Consider the following 25,903-nt stretch of genomic DNA (forward strand, 5'->3'; position numbering starts at 1 on the left):
ACACGTGATACAACGTTGACATTTTTTTTTTCTTTGAGACAGGGTCTTGCTCTGTCACCCCGGCTAGAGTGCAGTGGCTGATAACAGCTCACTGCAGCCTCAACTTCCCACGCTCAAGCAAGCCTCCCACCTCAGCCTCCCAAGTAGCTGGGACCACAGGCGCACGCCACCATATCCAGCTACTTTTTTGTATTTTTATTACAGACACAGTCTCACCTTGTTGCCCAGGCTGGTCTCAAATTCCTGGCCTCAGGCGATCCTCTGACCTCAGCCTCCCAAAGTGTTGGGATAAAAGGCATAAGCCACCATGCCCACCATGACTACTATCACTAGGCGGCAAATCTCTGCTGCATCTGACACCGGTGATCATTCAAACTCCTTAGCAACACCACCAGTTTCCTGGTTAGTGTCCTACTTCTGCAACCATTCCTTCTGTCTTGTGCATTCCTCTCCCTATTCCTGAAATTCTGATGTCCTCTGCAGTCCCATCATCAACCTTCTTCTTTCCCATTCTATACTCTCCTTGGATAAGTAGGTCAGCTCTCAGAATCTTAACTCACACCTGTACACAAGGGATTCCTAGATTGACCTCTTCAGGATTGAGCTCTCTCCAAATTTTAGGCATGCACATTATCTGCCTCCTGGACCTCTCATCTGGATGGTCCATGGGCTCCTCAAAGTCAGCATTTTCTAAACAGATTCATCACATCTACTGTTACCGGGGGGGTCCTTGCTCACAGAGCTCCCAAGATGGTGGCGAGCCGCTTCCCAGATGGTGGCAGGCCGCTTCCAAGATGGTGGCAAGCCTCGTGTTCTCTGACCTGGGGTTCTTGGCCTCACAGATTCCAAGGAATGGAATTTTGGGCCATGCGGTGAGTGTTATAGCTCTATTAGAAGCCGTGGGTCACAGAAGAGAACCGTGAAACCCAGTGACTAGTGTTCGGCTCGATTAGGACAAACCCAGGCACTTAGCTGTGCAAGAACAGTGGCAAGCCTTTAGCCCAATCGGGAGTGGCAATGGGCGCCTCGCTGGATCAGGAGCACAGCGGACACCCTGCCATATCCGGAGGGATGAAAGTCAGCGGCAGGTCGGCGACAGCTGCAAACAGCAGTGGTGGATGGCGAGCGAAAGCTCAGCTCGAGCCATAACAAACATGGACCAGAAGAGTGCAGGTGCAAGATTTAATAAAGTGAAAACAGAGCTCCCATACAAAGGGAGGGGACCCAAAGGGTGTTGCCGTTGCCAGCTGGAATGCCTGGGTTTATATTCCGATCCTTGTCCCTCCTGCTGTGCTCTCAGGCAATAGATGATTGGCTATTTCTTTACCTCCTGTTTTTGCCTAATTAGCATTTTAGTGAGCTCTCTGATTGGTCGGGTGTGAGCTAAGTTGCAAGCCCTGTGTTTAAAGGTGGATGCGGTCACCTTCCCAGCTAGGCTTAGGGATTCTTACTCGGCCTAGGAAATCCAGCTAGTCCTGTCTCTCACTACCACTGTCCCAGATCTTGCCATCAACCTCTATTATCCATGCTTTGAACTGAATCAGTGGCACCACCATACCTCTAGTCACGCAAGCCAGACACCTAGAAGTCATCCTTCACTATGCTTCTCTGAAGTCCTACATCTAATCCTCAAATTTTCCCAACCTTATTTCTAATGACTTTGAATCTTATTTCTTAATAAGCCCCTCCCCCTCCATTCCTACTTGCTGTGCCCACTGCTCTAATTCAGCCTTTCTTGGCTCTCACTGGGGCACTCGTCTCCCAGCCTCCATTCTCTCCCTCCTGCAATTCACTCTCCAGATAGAGCCAGAGACCTCTCCAAAATGAAAATGTGCTTAAGAGTTTTCAGTGGCCTTAAGTGCCACTTAAGCAGCTCAATAAGATTAGTTTCCCCAACCTCCACCGGCTGGCCACTTGAAGAAGCTTCACCTTCTTCTCTCACCTCCTTTAAGTTTTACACTTTGTGCTCTGACAACTCCAAACTGTCTATGGTGCATATGGGGTCTCTCCTAAGTAAACGCCTTGACCAATGCTCTCCCTTTGTCCAAAATGGCATCCCCATCCCTGCCTTCCTTCCCAACTAACTCCTACTTATCCTTTAAGATGCAGCTCAGGCACCTTCTCCTCTAAGCACTGCTCCCCACACGCAACATCCACACCTAATCTGGATCAGGTCCCCTTCCCTCTGCCTCCCCAGCTCCCTACACTTCCCTCAATTACAACCCTCAACACTCTTTCTTCCCCAATAGACTTGCAAGCAGAGCTGGGTTTTCTTCTCTGTGTCTGTTCCTTGCATAGCTACTAGGACACAATAGATTGCCATAGTAAGGACAAGAAAACAGCACAGAACCATCAGCTACCATCTTGGATTACAAAAGCAACAATCACGTAGCTCTTTCACTGGCTCACAGTCATGGCCTTGCTTCCCAAAACTCCTTTATCTCAATTTTCTGTTATCCTTCAAAAGATTAGACCTGCATTGTCCACTACCCACATGTGGCTCTTGGCATGTGAAATGTGGTTGGACTGAATTGAGGTGTGCTGTAAACACATCTGAACTTCAAACGCTTAGTTCTGAAAAAAAAAGTGTTGACTATCTCATTACTTTTACTGATTATATGTTGAAATGATTATGTTTGGGAGGGATATATATAATTAAAATTAATTTCACTTGTTTCTTTTTACTTCTTTTAATGTGGCCACTACAAAGTTTTAAATCACATATGTAACTCATATGATATTTCTATTGGACAGCACTGGATTTCCGGTTGACTAGAGGATCATTTCCCCACTTTCTATACTACCTCAGCTCTCTTATAAACTTTTCATCTAAAGCTAAAAATTCAGGGTAGGACAGGCCAGTCATAGAAGCTAATAAAGAAAAATCTTACTTCAAGTGTATCAGACATACCTTTTTTTCCTTTGATTTTAATGCCATGGTTAAACCCTGAATGGCTTTATCCCTCTTTAAACTATTTTTCTTCTCTGTAGCAATTTCTCTTTCCTTCTCTCTCAGGTCCTCCTCAAGTGCCTAAATTAGATTAGAAAAAGATTCACTAAGTTGATGCGTTCCAACCAAAATGCACTGTAAATATATCTTTAAGAGCACACTCAAATGCAGTTATTCTATCTTATTCCTGTCAACCTGTGATTAATGTTTCCAAGTGGAGCTGAACATAGTGGCATCAGCTCCAAGTTACTGTGTTACCGCTCCCGGCAAGAGGGCTGGGTGAAGGGAAGGGATCAATCAGTTAAGACGATGACAGCTATTCCTATGGGAAGGATTCCAATGCCTTCTGGAATTTGAATACAGTCACTCAGAGTCTTTGAAACCATACCAGGTTATTTGGGAGAAATAACAGATCATTAATTTCATTCCTTTTGATGGAGACTAAACTATACATTTATAGTCTGAGTTCATTTCTAAAGATAATCACCACCGCTCTCTTCCAGGCTGTTGTGAGGATCAAACAGGATAATGGATGTGAAAGCACTTTCTAAGCTGGCAGGCACCACACAAAAGCCTCCTGCTGTGAGAGAGGAACCATGGCACATGGACAAGTCCAAATCTTTGCTCTACCTCTTCCTAGCTATGTGCTCTTAGGCAAGTGACCTCACCTCTCTGGGCCTCAGGTACCACATGTGTAAAATGGGAATGCCTACTTCACAGAGTTATTGCAAAGATTAAGAAACCCTTTCTAGAGTACCTTATGCTTGACTGGCATACAGTAGCATTCAATGAATGACAGCTACTGTGACACAGAATTATCTGTTGCACTCAGAATAAAACAAGAGGCAAGAATAGGCTAAATCTTCAATACGTTTTTTAAAATTGTATCAACATACCTGGATCCTCTCTTCAAAGCTGTTTCTCTCCTTCTGATGCTCCATTTGTGCAGCCTAAGAAAAGGCATTAATTGGTGTCAAAAAGGGACGTGCAATCCAACAGCTTCTCCAGAACAATTAGAATGAGCACGTCCTTGTCGTTTACTCACTTCCCCCACTGCTGTGGAACTCATTAAAACAAGTGTCCCCTCCCTCTCTCCGTCCCACCCAAAGCCCCGCCTGATTTGAATGAAGAAAAATGTGAAGACAACAACCTACCCTGGTTGATCACTAGCCCCACAGAGAGTAAACCACAGTGCTGCTGAACAAGACGAAGGCCTACTAGAGGGCCATGCCACAGAAGTGGGAAAGAGAGTTAAGAGGAGGGGCAGGAGACAACTGTGGATTACAGATGCAAACGAACTGGCAGGGCTACAGCATTCACTGCTGTGGTAAGAGCACAGGCCCTGCTTCATGAAGAAACCAAGACTTTCTGTGAACAACCAGAACATCCCCAATGTGAACATACCACATGCAGCAGCTACTCCAACAAGAATGGAAGGCCTGGACTTAAGACCTACCTGTACTTCCCTGGCCTGCCCAACCTCTTCAAAAGAGCTTGCTGGGGAGGCCGCCTAGGGCGGGGGGCAGGAGTCCAGGGAGGCTTTGGGGTCAGCTACTAGTAACCCGTCTCTTGGAACCTGGAAAAATGTAACAATTCCTCTGAGCCTGAGCCTGTTTCTAAACTTGACAAGGAGACCATGAGCTCTACCTTGCCAGGTGGCTGGGAGGATTGAACGAGGCGGTATACTGAACCCCTCCTGTACTGCCAAGCCCGATACAAGTTAGTCCTCTTCCCACCCCACCTCTCAAGTTGCAGACCAAAGTTGGCCTCATACCTACTTCTAACCAAAAAGGCAAGATGGAAAATAATGCACCACAACTGTATCCTAAGAAAATCCAAAGGATGAAAATAAAGTCCCCAGGTAACAACAAATCAACACATGGTAAAACAGAGGTAAGCAGGTAGGGACTGGTTTTCTTTAAGCAACTCTTTATAGGAACAGGAGGCTGGGAAGGAAAAAGAATGCCAGGGCCCCTGACAAAGGCAGTTTCTGCTCACTCCTCAGCTGACAGGGGACTCATATTTAGAAGCAGGCTGTGTGTGAACCATGAGGACTGAATGTGCATTCCATCTCCCACAGAGGAGTCTGGTTGGCTAATTAAAGTCCCCACTTCATGTCCTGTCACCTCACCTCAGTTTCTCTCTCCTTTTCTTCCCTTGGAGCAGCACAAAGTCCTCGGAGCTCTCCAGATGACACATTCTCATCAGGAGATGCCATCTGAGATTTCTCCTCTTTAAGGCACTGAATTAAAGCTTCTTTGCTCTTCAAAGACAGCTTCAACTCCTCAATCAGTCTAAAACAGAACAAAATTTAAATATTAATTCTAAGCTGTTCTCTTAGCTCAGTGGAGCTGGAGGAGGAAGGAAATGGGGCCAGATATCTTCAAAGTAGACATATACCATGGCTGAACACAAACAGAATCACATTTTGCAGGTAGGAGATTAAGCGCCAGAATTCGTGTGACATTAACTGGTCCCCTACCTGCCTCCAGCCTGGCTCCAGTCAATTCAACTCTGAGCTTCTGGACTCTAGCCAAGCTGTGCTCCTGTTCAAATACCTTCAACGGCCCCCACCAACAGTAGTGGACTACTAATTCTTTTAGCCAAGAAATCCTCTCTCCAAAAGAAATGTCACTGAAACCTAAGCGAACAAAACGAGTGAAGCAGAGCTGTTCCGTTGAGTGTGGAAAAAAACGGAATGTCTTGCCAAGGCTTCTCAGGGCAAAGTTTAAAAACACTGACTTTCATGATAAAACCAACCCAAATGTCCAACAATGATAGACTGGATTAAGAAAATGTGGCACATATACACCATGGAATACTATGCAGCCATAAAAAATGATGAGTTCATGTCCTTTGTAGGGACATGGATGAAGCCGGAAACCATCATTCTCAGCAAACTATCGCAAGGACAGAAAACCAAACACCGCATGTTCTCACTCATAGGTGGGAATTAAACAATGAGAACACTTGGACACAGGAAGGGGAACATCACACACCAGGGTCTGTTGTGGGGTGGGGGAGGGGGGAGAGACAGCATTAGAGATATATCTAATGTTAAATGTCAAGTTAATGGGTGCAGCACACCAACATGGCACATGTATACATATGTAACAAACCTGCACGTTGTGCACATGTACCCTAAAACTTAAAGTATAATAAAAAGAAAAGGAAAAAATAAAAAAATAAAAAAAGGTGAAACTCCTTCCCAGGCATTCCAGGTCCTAGGTCTTAGGGCCTACCAGATCAGAGGGCCCTGCCGACAGCTTCAGTCTCATCTCTCACAGGAAACCATCGCCCTCTCTGTCGCCACTCAGCAGCCTCACTTCCAGTTCTCTCCTGAAGCCAGACTGTTTCATGCCTCTACACCTTTGCTCATGCTATTCCTTCTACCTAAAATGCCCTTCCCCACCCTACCCCCACCTCACCCCCACCTCTACCTGACAAACACCGCCATCCTGCCAAAGCTAATTAAGCATCACCCCCCCTCCAGGAAGCTTCGCTACCTGCACCCCTAGTGACCCCCTCAGGAACAGCTGAACACATCAATCTCTGGGCTGTGTTATCAAATAACACAATATAATTACCAAATTATCCCATATCAACTGCCCCTTGGCCATGGCAAGTAATTCCATCTCTCTGAGCCTGTGCCTCCTCAGCTACAAAATAGGGATGACTTGGGATTGTGGACTGGAGACAAGCTATTTAAAACAATCTTGCACCACTCCTGGAATATGGTGGAACTCAACAAATGACAGTTGTTATAATTATTACTTTTTCTTTTAACATGCAACAATTAGCCTTTTGTCAGAAGACTCTCAGAATAGCCTTTCTGCAGCTAAACCTAGAAAGTAACTTAGTTTGGTAGAAAGAACAAAGATTTTGCAGTCAGACAGAGCTGCCCTAGTGAAGCACAGCTTCCCAGGATGAAGGTAAAGAGGGAGACAAAGGTAACTAAAGCAACTAGCAATGCACTAGGAGACAGGATGCCAGGCAGCACCAGTGCAATACCCCAGAAAACCTGGAAAGAGGTGTAAGATTGCCCTCTAGGGGTTCAACTTTGAAATCGTCACATAATCAATGGGAGAGGTAGTCACCGAACTATATACACTTAAAATTGAAGCACTGTGTTGTATGTAATTTATACACCAATAAAATTGATTTTTTTTTTTTTTTTTTTTTTTTTTAGTTACCTTAAAGCAAGTTCTAGATAGGGAACAGAAAAAGTAGGCAGGCCTGGTGGGGACTCCCGTGGCCAAGCTGGAGCACCAAGCCCATCTAAGGGGAGGGGTAGCCTCAATCCAACAAGATGATACCCAGGGCTGCCAATCTCCTAGGTTTTAAAGAGAAGGTGGAAATCCAGACTTCTGCATGAAATTCAATTTTTTATATATTGGCAACTAATTCACACTTTAAAAAATACTGTAAGCCAAACAGATCATATCTGTTGGCATATTTGATCTGCAGGGCTTCCCAGTATTAACTGCCTTAAAGACACAGAGCAGCTCAAAGGCCAGATTGAAGGCAATAAAGTAGCTAAAGCATGCACCTTTAAAAAGGGTGGTGGGAGCCCAGAAAGATATTGGCAGAGTCCATCCACGTGAGGGGTTCCTGGGCCCTAAAGATTCAATACCTTGCCCTGCCCAACAGTGAGTCAATCTGGGTCGCAGATCTGGATCCATCTTACCAGGGCAAAACCAAGGACTCTGGCTCCAGTTCTCTGCTAACCATCTGACCTTGACTTAGCTTCCTAGGCAGGCCTGCCTTCAGGGAGGGAACACACTGATCCTACACACCCAAGAGAGTTTCACCACAAAGAGGGCCACACCCTGAGCAAAAATCCAGAGCTGGCATCTGACTGCTGCACTGGTCTCTGGGAGTGCACCTGGGACACAGCTATCCCTGAGAGACAGCTGCATTCATAGGACTGACACGTTGGGTTTTGGTGTCTCTCCAGTCAGACCTATGGGAAATCCCAGGAAGATGCCGCCTTTTAGCAAAGCTCTGATCCGACATCCATGGAGACTCTACTACCTAGAACACAGTAAGTACTTGATACACGTTAACCCTTCCCAAAGTCCCCCTTCCAAAAAAAGATGAGCAATCAAGCTTCTGTGGCACATGCTAACAGGACCACTCTCCTCTAGGATCACCTTAAAATGTGCCAGGCTCTGTACCTTTATGTGCTGTTCTCTCTGCTTGGCAAAGCGTCCTCACCCAACTTGGAGGACTCTTTGTCTGACAAGCCCTCCCCATTCCACGACCAGGCAGAGCTGATCACATCTTGCTTTTGTCACAGCACGGAACCCTGGGCTCACCTCTCTCACAGCATCAATCACGACATATATTTTTTTAACATCTATCCCCTCCCACACTGAGAGCACCATAGAAGCAGGACAACGTTCAGCCCTGCATTCCCGGCATGCATTCCCAAGGCCACACTCAGTAGTTGGTTAAGGAATGAATCTATACTTCCTTTAATTTGAGCTTTAAGCCATACACCCAACCACATCCTAGACTCTACTCACTGAGGCTCATAGGCCCTCAAACCCAACATGTGCCAACTGAAGGTATCATCTTCCCTCTCCTTCCACCCAAAAACATTTCCTCTTTTTCCTTTTCCCCCAACAAAATTCAATAAATTGTACCACCCCACAGCTTCTCATGCTCGAAACCCTGTCTCCACTAAAAATATAAAAATTAGCCAGGCTTTTGTGGTGGCGGGCAACTGTAATCCCAGCTGCTCGGGAGGCTGAGGTAACAGAATCACCTGAACCTGGGAAGCAGAGGCTGCAGTGAGCCGAGATCACACCACTGCACTCCAGCCTGGAGGACAGAGTTAAGACTCCACCTAAAAAAAAAAAAAAAAACACAACGCCTGGGCAAGGGTGTATCACTGTAGCTTTTCCCCTCATCCCCCAGATCCAGTCAGTCACCAAGCCCTTCAAGCTCATCATGTCCACTGTACCTTCTTCTAGCCTGTTCTCCTCCATTCCCAGCTCTGTCACCTCCACCTTGGTCACCATCAGCTCTTTCCTGGATTTCTGCATCAGCCTGAGAACCAGTCTTCTACCCAGCCCCAGTGCCAATCCATTCCCCAAGGGCAGGCAGAAAGACCTTTCTAAATTTAAATCTGATCTTGTCATTCCCTGAAGCCCCACCTTTAACTCTTCGGTGGCTTCTTGTATGCCTTTAAGATAAAACTCAAATTCTTCAATAAGGTCCATGTCACCTCCCCCGCTTCCCTCTCCTCACCTCTTCCCCACTCCTTTCCAGAACACAGCACTCAGGCCAGGCTATGCACCCTCCTGTGCCTGCGTCCTGCCATGTTCCTTCCTGCCTCTCGACTTTCACTCGCACTGTTCCTTTACTTCCCTTTCTCTGTCCAAGTAATTCTTCCTCTTCCTAGTACTTCTCCCAAGAAGCTTTTCCTAATCCCTCTAAACTGAATTGGATAAATATGTTAACCCAGCATTGATCCTACTTAGCCCTTATCATCCTGCTCCTCCCTCCACCCCTCCCACCCTGCTGGATGATAAGCTTCAACTCAAACAATGAGATTCCTGGGGAGAGGAACCCAGGCTGTATCACTCCTTCTTACATTCTCATCACCACTGTGCTGAGTAGAAGATGCTCAGGTAATATCTGTTGAATAAAAGGCGTAAAGATCCAATAGAACCAATTAAATGACTGCTCAGCATCTGTCAGGACACTCAGAGGGCCTTTTCTATTCACTCTGCCCCAGGACCTCTTTTCAAACCTATCCCAAACCCTCTCCTTCCCCTTCACAGGCACCAGGAATTCTGCCAGTCTTTTCTTCTTTGGTGGCTGTTCACACACTCTATTCCCTGGGTCCCCTACTCCCAGTTTAACTGCTCCAGACCTGTAGCTCCCCCAGGAAGACAAGCCCATAAGCCTTCTAACGGCTTCACTGCTGATGGGTTGGGAGAGATACAAGGGAACATGGAAATGATTCTGTGGAATTCTCACAGTCTAGTGGCTCCATGGGTGGTGCCTGGAAAGGTCAGTACTCTGGGGGGAGGCTCAGTAGGAGGGCACGTCCCAGGGAAGTTTCTCTTCCTAGCCATGAAGTCAAGAAAAACACAAGGTCTCAAATGGGTAAACTGAGATGATAGGTATTCACTCCACTGAGGTCCATGGGGAACCCAGTTTCCTCACTCACCCTGAAATTATTAATCATAAAACTTTCATTTTCCAGATCAAAGCTAAGAAAAGATTGCAGAGCACCAAATAAATGCTCGCACCTCCAAATGCTGAAGCTAGGGCACTTACATGGAGGCATGGGCTCTCCCTCTGGATCTATTTACTTCTCTTTTACAGATAATCCTATCCCAAGGATTAGGATTTGCTCATCTGATTTTCCAAGCAGCAGACTCCAATCTCCACAGGTGGTACCATGGCAGAAGTAAAAGCAGACAACAGCTGAGGAATCGGGCAGTTAGGCCAAGCACGGAAACAACACAGTAGTGCTCATCAACGCACGGGGCAGGCAACAAATGACCAAGAAAAAGGAGCCAGTCAGTATCCTCTGAAACAGATCATTTGCTTTAGAACAATTTCTATGAAATTCCAAACAAGCTCGGCTCTTCAACAGATAGGTCACAGGTTAGCCAGCAGTTGGACTTATATTTAGTTAACCTTCCACTTAGTGACTGCCAAAATAAGGCGAGAGTATCAAAATGTAAGGTTTATGGTAAGGAATAAAATCAACTTTCTCCTGACAAGTTTTTACCAAAAGTTTGGTTGCAAAATACAATGGGCACTAAAGACTGCCTAAAGGACATATCAACTATCCAATAAACTAGAAGGCACCCATTTTATTGTGGATCATCAAAGAGCTCTGTATTTGGTCTACACTGTTTTATTTTTGACACCTTGCCCTGTACTCATTTGGGTCTTGGGCTGCATTAAAAGATATGATGGAAAATAAGTCACATGAAATTCACTGTTATTTCTTGTGGGGACAGTCACTCACTGTTCACTTTGGGAAGAACCACAAGAGAAATTTCCTCTGATAGTGCCAAGTAAAACTGGGCTTCTCCTGAGTTACTAGCTTGTTCTACCTCATTTGCAATGTGAATCTTGTCTCTACCCTTTTTCCTTTGGCTCCCAGGAAGCTTATATGCAAAATCAAATGCTAACTTTAGTATCTGAGTAGAACTTTTCAGCATGAATGTCTGTCGGTAGACTATCTCTGACCTCATATGACTATGCTATTCCTTTTCTCTTCCTCCTGATTTTATCCCTAGTTTTCTATGTAACTGTGTTGGACTTGTTCCTGTTAGTCACTCAAGTCCTGTGGAGGACATGGGGAGAAGGGAGGTATAAAAGGGAAGAAAAGGGAACAATTCTTTCCCCACGCTGCCAGATAATGTGATGTCAGGGTACGACAGGGACAAGAGCCAGACCTGTCTTTCTCATCCAGGACCAGAGCCATCGCCAAGTCCCCCTCGTGCATCTTCTTCATCTCTGAAAGCTTGCTTTCCAAACGCAACCGAAGAGCCTTCTCCGTTTCTGCCCCTGAAAAGGCCTTTTCCAGTTCTGCCTGGGCGGCTGTCACATCCTAGAGTTAAATTAAATGCATTTGACGCAATTTTTCAATACAATTGGGAACATTTTGAAAGGAAATTGGATTAAAATATAAATATTTATGACTTTTTCTCCGGCACATTTCCCCTCCCTGATTTGTACTATACATGGAGAGAATCAGTAATAAATACATTTGCCAGCCATTTTTCCCTCTTGTATCCTGAAGGGTAATAGGCATTTCCAGTGGAAAAGACTCAACTCTGTAAGAACTGTATTTTTGGTTTTAAAAAATCAGATCAATATTTACAGCTTCAAGAAGAACAAGGAGAAATGCTCCTCTCAATAATAAACATACATAAATTCCAAAGAGTCACCATAATTTCCATACAAATTCATCCTACACACCCCCACCACCCTATTTTTTTAAGATAATGACTGAACAATTCTAAAGTACATTTTCTATATCTCCAAGGTGATTTAGTTGGGAAAGAGAAAAAAAAAAGCCAACTGTATGTTCTTCCCAAGAGGTCAGAGAAGCCAACAAGGAAATTATCTAAATCATGCAGGTAGTGTCTGTGTTAGGGAAAAAGGCCCTTGTGCTCATGAAAGTGACCTGGGAGTAGATATGAATCTCCAACTACTCACACCAACTGCCTCCAATTACATCACAAAGATAAACATCAAAGAGAATTGGGTTCAAAACCCAGCTCTCCCACATATGTGCTGTGTGACCTCAGGTAGTTGCTAAACCTCTCTGAGCCTGAACTTCCCAATCTATAAAATAGGGATAACCACCGTCCTATCAAAGAGCTACCGTGAGTCTCCATCAAACGCTTGTTCCATCACAGGAAGCTCAGAAAGAAATGTTGGCTCCCTCCTCCCCGCCCTTGCCCTCCACAGTGCCGCCCCCACCACTACCTCCCCAAGGGGCTTCCTGTCACTCTCAATGAAAGCTGAAAAAAATCATTTATCATATTCTTAGACAACAACAAAGCCTGTTATTTACTAAATGCCAGGCTCTGAGCGAGGAGCTTCATTCGTATTATCTCCCATCTGCATCCAACCCTAAAAAGTTATATCCTAAGACAGTACAGTATAGCAGTTTAGAATGCAGGTCTGAAGCCAGACTACCTGATATTTACTGCCTGTGTGACCCTGAGCAAGTGACTTAGCCACTCTGTGCCTGTTTCATCATCTGTTTAAAAAAAAAAAGAATGAATGAAAGGATGACAGAAGTATTCACCTCACAGAGGTTTATTGAAAAGGTTACCTTCCTGTCTATCAAGAGCTTAGAAGGACGTCTCACACAATGAAATGGTAAGCCTACAATAAATTGTTAATACCACAGTTATTACACTGCAAACCAGGTATCACTGTCCTCGTTTTACAGATGATGAAGCAGAAGCTCAGGGTAGGCAAATACCTTATCCTAGGTGATAAAGCTAGTAAGTGACAGAGCAGAGACCTGTCACCCCAATACATGGGAAACCACTTACAGGGAAAAACAAATGAACCAGTAAGTTAGATCTCATAATTACATTTTCGCTAAAATTCAGAATTTGTGATCAGGAGAACCTTCATGTGGTTCTAGTTCTACCACTTCTGACCTATACTATGTTTCTAACCCTCTCCAAGCCTGTTTAAAACACAGGTATTTTGGCCCTAATAGCTACATAACCCTAAGAGGACAATTTAAGGGCCGATATGAACATCATAAATGGAAAACTGTAAACTGCAAAATATAGTGCCTGCTCTTTGTATCCAGAAGTGCTTTTGGTGCCATTTCTCTCCATATCTAAAAAGAACCAGAGTTTCAGGTAGAGAAACTGTGATAAAACAAAAGATTTCAAAGACCAAGAATTAAATAGTATTACTTAATACTAGCTTAAAATAGATAAGGAGACAGGATTTTTTAGCCAGGAAACATCCTGACTCCCATCACAGTGACAGGAAATACCTAACTGAGAGTAAATAGAAGAAGTGACATGCAGTGCCTAATAGAGAAAAGACATTCCATGAGCACGGGCAGGATGGCTGGAGGGAAGCCAGATACCAGGGACCAGAGCTGGATGGACACGTGGTAGACTAAAGGGCAGAGTCTGGTTTCAGGCTTGACTAATGTTAGGTAAGTCATTTCCCTTCTCTGGCCCTCAGCTTCCACATCTTTAAAATAATGGGGCTAAACTAGACAATAAGCAGAGTGGTGCTGTAGGAAGAGCACGGGCTTTAAAATCCGCATAGTTAAACCCAGGATTAAACCTATTAGTATTAGGTTAAGCCTATTACACGAGTTAGTACTTCTCTCTGTATCTCAGTGATCTTACACAGAAATGAGGACCACAAGGGCCAGTTTTTGGGTAAAGGGGTTATAAATTATACATATAAAATGCCTGAAATGGGGCTACAATCCAGGAGATGCTCAATAAGGGTGGCTGTTGTTTCTGCTGAAACTGATGGTTTATAAAAAAAAGAAACAAAACTGTGCCAGCCTATTATTAATCCACTATAAGAAATACACTGCCCTCAGGATTTCCAGACTTGCCTTTTCTAAAAGGAGTATTCTTTTGGTTAGGAGATCTTCCACCTGCTGCACCTTCTTTCGAGCATCTTCTTTCACCCGCTGGATTTCAGAGCTACCTGCTTCAGCCAAGCTCTCAACCGCTTTGCTGCAAAAAGAGGCACAGGGGTAAAACATGCAAGAGTGATGGTCTGATGGTCATTTCACAGCCCCAAAGAGACAAGCAATATTTGTTAGTCATTTCTGCCACAGACCTGTGCTGAGCTTCTTTTTCTTTAGCTTAATATTTGTCATTTAAAAACACAGATAAGAAAAAAGTAAGAATCATCCATAATCTTGTCACTCAGGATAACTAAGTCAACATTTTAGCATATAGCCTTTCAGACATTTTCTACAAAAAAGAACCATTTAGTACACATCAGTGAATTGATCTTATTACTTAATATACTATAACATTCTTTTGTGTCAATAAATAAAAGTCTATATCATCATTTTTAAAGGCTGCATATTAATTCAATGTATGAAGTGTACTATAGGTTACTAAATCAATTCTCTATTTTTACAACATTTAAATTGTTTCTCATTTAACACATTGTAGCTGATGATACTCAAAGTTCTGAGAACAGTGCCTGGTACAAAGTAAGTATTCAATAAATGTTGGTGATACTGTTTACTGTAATAAGCAATGTTATGACAAAAGCAACCTTGTATGTCTACTATTCAGTGACTTCCTGAAAATTGATTTCTAGAAAGGGAATAGCTGGGTCACATGGTAAGCCCACTGCTAAGATTCTGGATAGCTACTGCCAAATTTCTCAGCAAGGGGCTTCCAACAAAGTACACTTCCACCAGTGGTGCAAGGAGGGCAGAGAACTGGTCTGACAAACCAACATGCAAAGGAGCAGTATGCAACGAAAATAAATCTGCAGGAGTAAAGGTCTGTATACTTCATCTTCTGCCAACTGAAGGGAAAAGCATTTTAAATGCATCAGGATCAATCTGTTTGCGCACTAGCTACCACTTAGGGCATAAAGAGCGGAGATTACACAAGCAGCCCGTACTCCGTGTTACTCTAACATAAAACACAGAGCACACACTGCTAGAGCACCATGGAATATTCTCTCCACATGACTGGCAGTGGTGGGAACGGCACGCCCAAATCAGACGCAGGACTATAACCACCGATGCCAGAAGATAAACAGTGTCGGACATGACTCTGTAAGACTGTATGAGCAGTCCTCATCAGATTTCTAAAATGATTGCAGGTTTCCAGAAAGCAAAATAATAAAGGAAATGCTTCCACCTAAGGCTGGTTTCTCAGAAAAACTCCAACAGAACAAATCTATTCACCAGCAGCTTCCCATGCCCTACTTTAAAGATATATAAAATTTTTCCAACTGAGAGCCATGTGATCAGACACTCACATGTACAAGCCATGTGAATTTTTTACTGAGAACAATGGAAAGTCAAGAGGGCCATACTTGTTGTCCAAGTCTCAAACATGAGTCGCCTGAAAATAAAGACTTTATTAATATCTTTTTTCTTTTCACCAATAAAGCTTCAGAAGGCCCCAGTGTCATATCATTTTAATGGAATTCAATGTGAACAACTGGAAAGAAAGAACATGGGCTCTGAAGCTGGACAGATCTGCTTCTAAATTTTTACCCTATTATATCCTCAGTGCGACTCTGGGTGAATTACCTAGCCTCAGTAAATTACCTCTCACACCTCAGTTTCCTCGTGTGAAAAATGAGATGATTACCTCTCAGAATTAATGTGCTCACACATGTGGGCCTGTTCCTCTCTGATCGGAGTGCTCTGCACGCTAGCCCTTGGCCTCTGAGGCCCACACAGCGCTGGCTCCCGCTGAGCTGCTGTGAGAGGCCTCATGCTACCCTCTGCTGGGGTCTCGGCTGGCCACAGCCAAGGCGCCCATTTCCATTTCCTGATTAACGCCATTGAATGCCATCACCCCCCCACTCCCAGGGCTCATTTTTAGATCACTGTCTTGAATTCACAGTGATTCACAATCATTTCTATCACTCCTTGAGGAGCATTTTTTATACACGGCCAAAAGAATTCTGGACGAGAAGCCCTTCCTTCCCGAGCCTTGGCTACAGGATTTCTCCAGGAATGAATTTTTGCTACCCGCACACCAAGGTTTGAGGCCTGGGGCTTTATAGAGCCTCCTCCATAAAATGGCTCACCTCTGCTACCCCTTTCCCTTACCCCTCCACCCTGCCCACCAGAGTGCAAATATGCCGTCTCCCTCCTGTCAGCCCAGATCTAACCTTTGTGTTTTGCCGTCTGAATCACATACATTGTCAAGAGGCTGATTACAATTTTTAACAAGTACTATTATTATTCAGTTTGTTTGAGTTTTAGTTATACCAGTAAAATATATTCCCAATAATAAGTGTTCCAACTTTTCATTTATCATCTTTGTGTTTTACAGTTTCTGTGGCAATGAAATTTATACTCAGTAGTATGGTAAAATTTTCCTCTACTAATGGAATTATTATTTTTGTTTGTGTTTTAAAGCTACAGAGATAAAATTTACTCGCAACAATATGACTGCTTTCGTTTTTAATGCCCCCTTATTGTAACTGATAAATATAACAATGGAAAACCAGCCAACAAACATGTTTATTTCACAGCAAGGCACAGCATACTCTGGAGCCAGAGCAGCCACTATGCGTTTCCCCACTCCTCAACCTTTGGTTTTCTCTCCACTCAAATGGGAATACTGACTGCCCACATAACTGATCAAATGCAATAAAGCCTGTCAAGCGCCAGATGCAGGATGTGGAACAGAGAAGGATCTCAGTAAGTGTTAGCTCCCTCCCTCGACCCTTTCTTTCCGTGCAGAATCTGGGCTAACACACAAGGTGGGCAGCAAGACCTGAGGAGAGGAAAGGCTGAGAGAAACTGGTTTCATCTAGCTTTCCACCCAATACAAGAAAGCCAGATTCTATAAATGCCAGCCTCACTACCCTTTTTAATCCTCCACATTTCCCCTGGATTCTTTTCATTCTAATTATGGTTCTTCAGGAAAAAGCAGGGGATTTTCCTGTGGCAGATGTCATATCCTGTCCCCACACCCCACCAAAAATCCTAACACTGAAAAGGGGAGTTGAGGGTATTATATTAACATAGATATTTTCCATCAACAAGTATCCACCATAGACATACTGCTGGGTGCTAGGAAGCTAGGGTTAAAGAGAAAAGCACGGCCAGGCATGGTGGCTCATGCTTGTAATCCCAGCACTTTGGGAGGCCAATGTGGGGGGGATCACCTGAGGTCAGGAGTTTGAGACTAGCCTGGCCAACATGGTGAAACCCTGTCTCTACTAAAAATACAAAAATTAGCCAAGCATTGTGGTGCATGCCTGTAATCCCAGCTACTCGGGAGGCTGAGGCAGAAAAATCAGTTGAACCCAGGTTGTACTGAGCCAAGATTGTGCCACTGCACTCCAGCCTGGGCAACAGAGCAAGACTCCATCTCAAAAAAAAAAAAAAAAGAAATAGGCACACCTAGCGGTTCCATGGTGGATACTATCATTGAACAGATACATAGATACTGTGTATATACCAATATACAATTATCTACATACAAAAATTTAAAAAGAACATGGAACCTAGTGCTGAACTAGAAGTCAGGGACTTAAGTTCTAATGCCAGATGTAACCTTCCTGGCTGGGAGTCATGGCCCTTCCCTTTTCCTGGCCTACAGTCTCTCCTCTGTGAAATGGGGGTATTCCTCAAGACTTTCCCAGCTCCCAGAACAATGATGGAATGTAAATGGAAAGTGTTTTATAAACTAAAAAGTGTTACACATACAGTATGATCATTCTGTACCAGCAAAGTCCGTTAAGAGACTGATGTGGGCTAGAGGAAGCCATGTGCGGTTCCAGATCTGAAGCTTTACAAAGGGCTGAGCAATGGAAGGCATTTGGGCTGGGAGGAGATGAAAGGGAAGGAGGTCTGCTGGGGCAGAGTTAGAGCAGCAAAAGCAAGAACATTTTAGCATCCATGAACTGTGTTTGGAATAGAGTTGGTAGAGAGGAAGCTGGAGCAGTTGGGTCATCGCGAACATTCTTAAACAGAGCTCATGACCTTAACCCCAGACAGGAATCATCACTGACATCTCCCTTCCCGTCCATCACCAAGGCCTGTTGATTCTGCTTCCCAAATGTCTGATTCACCCAGCTACTCTGTCACTCACCTCTCACCTCAACCACTGGACTAGCCTCCTGACTGGTCGCCCAGCTTCCACTCGCGCTGTCTCTACAATCCACTTCCCACCCAGCATCCAGAATGACCTTTTCAAATATAGAACTCTGATTGTGTCACTTGCTTAAAACCCACGACTGCTTTCCATGTGATTTTAGGATAAAGACCAAAATCTCTAGTGTTCTAGACTTCTCATATTCCCTCAGACCTATACATTCTCTTCTCCTTGCACAGTTTCTCTACCCATTCAACTGGTTAATTCCTACTTATCTTTCAGATCTCGTCGCAAATGCCACCTCCTCAGGGACACTTTCCCGGCTACATAGCCACATCTATATATGCACTCCCCTACCTGGCTGGGCGCAGCAGCTCACCCCTGTAATCCCAGTACTTTGGGAGGCTGAGGTGGGCAGATCATGAGGCCAGGGGTTCGAGACCAGCCTGGCCAACACGGTGAAACCCCATCTCTACTAAAAATACAAAAGTTAGCTGAGCATGGCGGCACATGCCTGTAATCCCAGCTACTCAGGAGGCTGAGGCAGGAGAATCGCCTGGACCCAGGAGGCGGAGGTTGCAGTGAGCCGAGATCACGCCACTGCATGCCAGCCTGGCAGAGCAAAACTCGTCTCAAAAAATAATAATAATATATATTTACTTCTCTACCTATAAATTCTCATATCTCACTTTATTTTTCCTCATAGCTCTTTCCCCAACTTGTGTTTATATATTTATTACTCCAAGTATTTTATCACCATCACTCCCACTAGAATGTGAGTCTCATGCATCTGTTTGCATCACCACTATATCCCCAGGAACCTAGTCCACTGCACCACACAAGAGCCACTTAATAAATATTTTCTGAATAAACGAATAAAGCTAGTCAGACCACACGAGCCTGAGCAGTTTGGGAAATATACACATATAAACATGTGCACAAGCCTCCAAAATACTCAATCCCATGTGTTGCTATCGAGGAGTGTATGCAAGCCTTTGTGAGCTGAGGTTTCCATGTGTGTGAGCTTAACTAAAAACTAGTCCAAGCCAAGACCTGCAGCAGGTAGGGCACAGGGTATGAAACAGACCAAATTCCATTACTGATCTTCAATCTTGATAAAGTAGATTTGCCTCCCTGCCCAGAAAATAATGTACTTCAAAAAACAACAACAACAACTTGTTAATCTGGTGATATTTATCACTTCACTCATTCATTCAGAAAATACCAAGTGTGCAAGTTCAGCATAACCCGGAGAAGAAGCCTGGGACTGGCATCCTCTAGTCTGCTGAAAGCCAACAGCTTCAGGGTTAGGTCCAGCTGCTGGACCCTGTGGCAATGAAAGGAATTACAATGGCCTGGCCCAGAGCAGTGTAGCCGTGCCCTAAACCAAGAACTCCATGGTCCTGGCCTACCACACCCAGCAGGAACTCTATTGCCAGGACAAATGAAGCATTTCCACATAAGCTTCTGGCTAGGATCCTCGGTGAGGCAGCCCTGGAAAGTCTTATTCCATTGTCACAGAACAAAACTTAGCACACTTTGGTATTGCCACTTTACCCACAACACCCTCCATCACTGTACCTTCCTGGCATGTTATTTTTCACAGGTGTGATGGACAGCTCACCAGTCTCTGATGAGCTCTTGGAGTAGAGGGGTGGAGGGCTGTCTCTTTTCAGATCTTCGGGCAGATGTTAGATTTGAAATACTTGTGTATTTCACAAGTTACTATGTAATAAATGTTTATGAATGACTGAATAATCAATTGATTCACAGACTGTATTTGCTGAACTGTGTTTGTTGTTCAATATTTGAATAAATGAAAATACTATTTTTCAAATGTTTTTTAAGGAGTAGAACCTCTCTCAAGCAAAATATTACGAGGATCCCTAGTACACTTAACAGATCTTAAAGAAAAAAAAAAAAGACAGTTAACTCTGGCTGAAGCCCCATCCTCTGTCTCCCTGCCTCACCCACCAGGACCCCTTCAAATCACCCAGGCTTTTACAACAGTAAGAATGAACTACTGATGTAATTAACAACATAGATCAATCTCACAAATACATTGTTTAGGAAAGAAGCCAGACACAAAAGAGAATCTACTATATAATTCCTTTTATATAAAGTTTAAAAACAGGCAGAACTAACAGTGGTCAGAATGGTAGTTATCTTTAGGGGAGAAAGGTGAGTTCTGAGAACACAAAGAGGGCTTCTGGGGGGCTGGCATGCTCTGTTTCCTGATCTGGATGGTAGCTCCACGGGTGTGTTTGCTTGTGAACATTCACGCTGTACACTTAAGATCTGCTCATTTTTCTATAAGCATGGTATATCTTAAAAGCCTGTTGAAAAGTAAATAATTAAGTAAAAACAAAAACCTCCTTGCAGTCCTCAGAGTCCAGATGGAAACCAACTGTCTTAGAAAAGTGTACGGCTCTATTTCACTGACCAACCCAGTGTAGGCGACTTGCAAGCTTTCAACGGATGATGGTACTCACGAAGCTTTGATGAGCAGCCGCTCTCTCTCCTGGAGTTCCCGCTTCAGACTTTCTACTTCCACCTTGAGCTCAATGTTCTACAAAATAAGATTAAGAAAGAAAAGAAACAATGTAAAATACGGCACCTATGAATGTCAACAATGGGGAAACTGCTTCCAGCACAGACTGACTACGGGATGCTTGTAATAGGCAGATGTTAGATTCAAAAAACCCTCATTAGCCTCAGGGCACAGGGAAAAGGGAATTATTAAACACTGGTGGCCTCAAAAGAAAGACCTGGATTTCGTGAGACCTGGAACAATTATGTAAATGCTCCAAGCTTCTAACAGCCAGAGCATTCAAATATCAAGGCATAAATGTCATACAAGGAAGGCTGATTTAAAAATTGTATGCCCTCCACCAAGCAAATTTACAAGCAATTCTGCGGTGTGTTTTTCCCATTCCAAAGCAATTACTGGTGGTTGTTTACAATCATGCATGTGGTGGCTGTAGCAGTGGGAACGTGTTACAGCTTAAAAAAAAAAATAAAACGTGGATGGAAAACAGGAGGCCACATCATGGCGTGTGTCATTTCAATATAAGATTTCAGGGTTCTCACCTGAAAGCTACAACCACATGGGGCAAGCTGTCTATAAGGAGCACCACAACGTTCTCCAGCCAAATGTCTTCCTCTTAACTGACTGGAACAAGGGGAGTCACACACAGCCTCGGGCTTACAACTCACGTTGAGAATCCAGGGCAAATGGAATTCCCTATGAGACAGTGCAACTATAGGCGTGTAGTGCCAGGCCCATCTTTTCGTTTGTTTGTTTTACAGATTGAGTCTTGCTATATTGTACAGGCTAGTCTTGAACTTCTGGCTTCAAATGATACTCCTGCTTCAGCCTCCCAAAGCACTGGGCTTACAGCTCCTTTTTTATTTTAATAATCCATGCCAATTTTATATTCTACTCCATAATACATGTGTTTTTTGGTTTTTGGTTTTTTTTTATTTTATTATTATTATACTTTAAGTTTTAGGGTACATGGCACAATGTGCAGGTTTGTTACATATGTATCCATGTGCCATGTTGGTGTGCTGCACCGATTAACTCGTCATTTAGCATTAGGTATATCTCCTAATGCTATCCCTCCCCCCTCCCCCCACCCGTTTTTTTATTTTTTTGAGATGAAGTCTTGCTCTTGTCACCCAGTCTGGAGTGCAGTGGTGTGATCTCAGCTCACTGCAACCTCCACCTCCCAGGTTCAAGCAATCCTCCTGCCTCAGCCTCTGAGTAGCTGGGATTATAGTAGGTGCCTGCAACCACGCCCAGCTAATTTTTTGTATTTTTAGTTGAGACGGGGTTTTGCCATGTTGGCCAGGCTGGTCTTGAACCCCTGACCTCAAGTGATCCACCTGCCTTGGCCTCTCAAAGTGCTGGGATTACAGACGTGAGCCACCACATCCGGCCACATGTGTATTATTTAAACAAAAATATTTCCAGGCCGGGCGCAGTGGTTCATGCCTATAACCCTAGCAGTTTGGGAGGCTGAGGTGGGCTGATCACTTGAGGTCAGGAGTTCGAGACCAGCCTGGCCAACATGGCAAAACACTATCTCAACTAAAAATACAAACATTAACCAGGAGTGGTGGCGCATGCCTGTAGTCCCAGGTATTTGGGAGGCTGAGGCAGAAGAATCACTTGAACCCAGGAGGCAGAGGTTGCAGTGAGCCAAGATTGCACCACTGCACTCCAGCCTAGGCGACAGAGCAAGACTTCGTCTCAAAATAAAAAAAAATCATTTCCAGTAAGATTTACCGTCTCACAGAATATGCCTCCCTCCTTTCTGGCAAGCAGCCCTAGAGAAGCAAGTACTTCGGGATGAGAAGTACAGCCATGACAGTAAGGTCATGGGTGTGTGAACAAAAGGACATGGGTTTAAAGTCTGTCTCTACTCTCTACCAGGAGGAGACCACAAAGTCAGTGGCTACTCACTTACTCACTCCTTCACGTCACAGAAACTTTACCAAGCACCTGTGAAGGACCGACCACAGAAGACACTGAAGTGAACGAGACATGCTAACGTGGAATACAAAACTAGAAGCACAATACTGTAACTGTCCTTAGACATATAAGTCCACAGGGTGAGGAAGCAATGCTTCTCCTTTCCAATCCCTCAAGTGTCAAAAACAAAACATAAAAGCTCCCATGACATGGGGGCTTTAAGGACTAAATGAGCTAGCAAATGAGAAAAGCCTCGGAGACAAGGCTCAAAATAGGTTATCTTCTTCACTGTCAAACAACAAGAATTAAAGAAGTCATCTATGAGGCAGAACATTTTCTTGAAGAAAGTGATCTTTGCAAAAAGGACACTGGGTGACAGTGTATAATATCTTCAAGGGTAATTTTGTGAAAAATGCAGAAACATCCTTCAAACAGAGGATTCTTTTTCCAGCTCTCAGAAGGGTGGAGAGCTTCTATTTATGAACTGATATAATATACTCTACGTGCTTCACTTTCTGATGAACCAACAGGCACTCCAATTTAATATATTTAAAAGAATTAATACTAACATGTCCATTCGGCTATTTTTCTCAAGCCCAACATCTCAAGTTATAAACTTATATACATAATTGTAATTTCCAAACCAAAAGTCAGGGCACCTTCAAAGCATAAAATGGAATATTATGAAACTATAAAAAAAGGCATCTTAGTGCAATGGCTCACACCTGTAAGTCCCAACACTTTGGGAAGCCAAGGCAGGAGGATGGCTTGAGGCTAGAAGTTCAAGACCAGCCTTGGGCAACATAGCAAGACCCCATCTCTACAAAAAGCAAAAATTTAAAAATGCCAGGTGTGGTGGTGCATGCCTATAGTCCCAACTCCTCAGGAAAGTGAGGTGGGAGGATCCCTTCAGCCCAAGAGTTCAAGGTTGCAGTGAGCTATGGTCACGCCACTACACTCCAGCTCGGTGACAGAGTGAGATATTGTCTCAAAAACAAAAAGAATAAAGAAATTCATTCTTAAACTACTATTAAAGAAAGATATCCAAGATATCATTAAGTAAGGCAAGGCACAGTGCCTCACGCCTATAATCCAAGCACTTTGGGAGGCCAAGGCAGGTGGATTACTTGAGGCCAGGAGTTTGAGACCAGCCTGGAGAACATGGCAAAACCCCATCTCTACCAAAAACACAAAAATTAGCCAGGCGTGCTGGCGTGCACATGTAATCCCAGCTAATCAGGAGGCTGAGGACAGGAACTGCTTGAACCTGGGAGGCAGAGGTTGCAGTAAGCCAAGATTGTGCCACTGCACTCCAGCCTGGGCAACAGACAGAGACTCTGTCTCAAAAAAAAAAAAAAAAAAAAGTGAAAGAAAGATATCATTAAGTGAAAAATATAAGGTGCAGAACAGAACATGTTTGCATTTATGTAAAAAGAAGATTTATACACATACACACACACAAACACACGCTTGCTTATACTATATACACATAAAATTCCTCTGCATAAGCAATCGATATTTACTAGATCTAGAGGACCAAGACACAAGGGTGGAAGAGTCTTTTCAGTGTATATCTCTTAGGCTTTTTGAATTCTAAACCATGTGCGCCTATCCAAAAACTTACACTGAAGAAAGGAGCAATGAAATCATGTCATCTAGTCAGACAGCTGAAGTGGTATAGTACAATGAGGTTGGAAGACCTGGGCTCAAAATCCACCTCACATAGTAGATATATGACATCAGGTGGGTTACTCATCTTCTATAAGCCTCAGTTTCTTCCCCTGTAAGATGAAGATAAACTCCATCTTACTGTCATTACAGTAAGATGCAAACATACAGATGCCCAAGACAGTGCCTGATAGAGTTGGCAATTGACACGTTTTGTATTCCTATTACCCAATAGGTTCTTTTTTTTTTTTTTTTTTTTTTTTTTTTTTTGAGACAGAGTCTCGCTCTGTCACCCAGGCTGGAGTGCAGTGGCGCGATCTCGGCTCACTGCAAGCTCCGCCTCCCGGGTTCACGCCATTCTCCTGCCTCAGCCTCTCCGAGTAGCTGGGACTACAGGCGCCTGCCACCACACCCGGCTAATTTTTTGTATTTTTAGTAAAGACGGGGTTTCACCGTGGTCTCGATCTCGTGACCTCGTGATCTGCCCGCCTCGACCTCCCAAAGTGCTGGGATTACAAGCGTGAGCCACCACGCCCGGCCACACCCAAGAGGTTCTGAGACGCATGACCACCATACTCACATATAAACTGCTTTAGGCTATTGGTTTTCCTTTAAAATTGTGATTGCATCATCACTCCCTTCCAGAAAAGGGGACATCCTCATTGTCTTTCCACCCCCAGAGAGAAGAAAAAAACTTTCATAAGGGACAAAGAAGCTTTTCAATTCTTGAAAAGGCTCAGAAGTACAGCACAATCCCTCTTCAAGACAAGTCAATTTAAGTTCATCTGCTGAAACTCAAGGAGAGTTCTTTTTCCTCCTTCAAAAGTTTCCACTGGTGCAAGCTTCAGAGGAGAAAAGTCAGAATAATTCCCAGGCCAAGGGCTAATCTACTAGAAAAAGCCAAGAAACAGGCACTGAAATACTGTTTGTACTCATGTCTTTTCAAGAAAGCCAAGTTCTTGTTTCAGTTTTCAGAACCAAGGTTTGTTTTCAGACAAAGACCTCCAGGTCAAGACTTCAAATGAGCATAGCCTTTTCTTCTGACAGTTACAGGCAAGCACACAGGAATACCGAAGAGTCCTATCACGAAAAACTGACAATCCTAACTTTGGGCTGCCAAAGGAAGCCTCAAGAAGATGATAATTGTCAAGCACTGACTGTGTGCTGGAGCTTTTCATCTGTCTTCTCATTTTAATTCACACAAATAACCCTATGACAAAGAGATTATCACTTAATTCTGGAAGCAAGCCCCAAGAGCTAAACTGACTTGCCTAAGTTACACAAGTTAGCTGGTAACAGTAGAATTCAACTCCAAAACCATTCCACCATTCCACTGCCTATTTCTAAAGAACACGTAATTATAAAAACTTAATTGAGGTAAAAAGTAGTGAATCCGAATTCTGATTTTTAAAAGAGAGTGAAAGACCTTCTTAAAATTAATCGTGTACCCCTTTGCTTAATACTAAAGTCATCCTAATGTCTTTATGCTCCCCATAATCAATTCAGATTAAA

The 25,903-nt window shown here is 43.8% G+C and overlaps 1 protein-coding gene across 4 annotated transcripts in view; it reads right to left on the reverse strand.

Moving 5' to 3' along the window:
- CDK5RAP2 (CDK5 regulatory subunit associated protein 2) overlaps positions 1 to 25,903 on the reverse strand; it is a 185,636-nt gene that overhangs the window by 130,474 nt on the left and 29,259 nt on the right. For all 4 annotated transcript variants that reach the window (XM_032164988.2, XM_032164987.2, XM_032164990.2 and 1 more), the window contains exons 5-10: positions 20,739 to 20,815; positions 14,043 to 14,166; positions 11,380 to 11,534; positions 5,082 to 5,244; positions 3,847 to 3,900; positions 2,912 to 3,031 (exon numbers count right to left, since the gene is read on the reverse strand). In XM_032164988.2, the coding sequence (XP_032020879.1) occupies positions 2,912 to 3,031; positions 3,847 to 3,900; positions 5,082 to 5,244; positions 11,380 to 11,534; positions 14,043 to 14,166; positions 20,739 to 20,815 (693 nt within the window). The remainder of the gene's footprint in view (positions 1 to 2,911; positions 3,032 to 3,846; positions 3,901 to 5,081; positions 5,245 to 11,379; positions 11,535 to 14,042; positions 14,167 to 20,738; positions 20,816 to 25,903) is intronic.

The sequence above is a fragment of the Hylobates moloch genome, unplaced genomic scaffold (assembly GCF_009828535.3).
Source record: "Hylobates moloch isolate HMO894 unplaced genomic scaffold, HMol_V3 SCAFFOLD_10, whole genome shotgun sequence".
Taxonomy (NCBI): Eukaryota; Metazoa; Chordata; class Mammalia; order Primates; family Hylobatidae; genus Hylobates; species Hylobates moloch.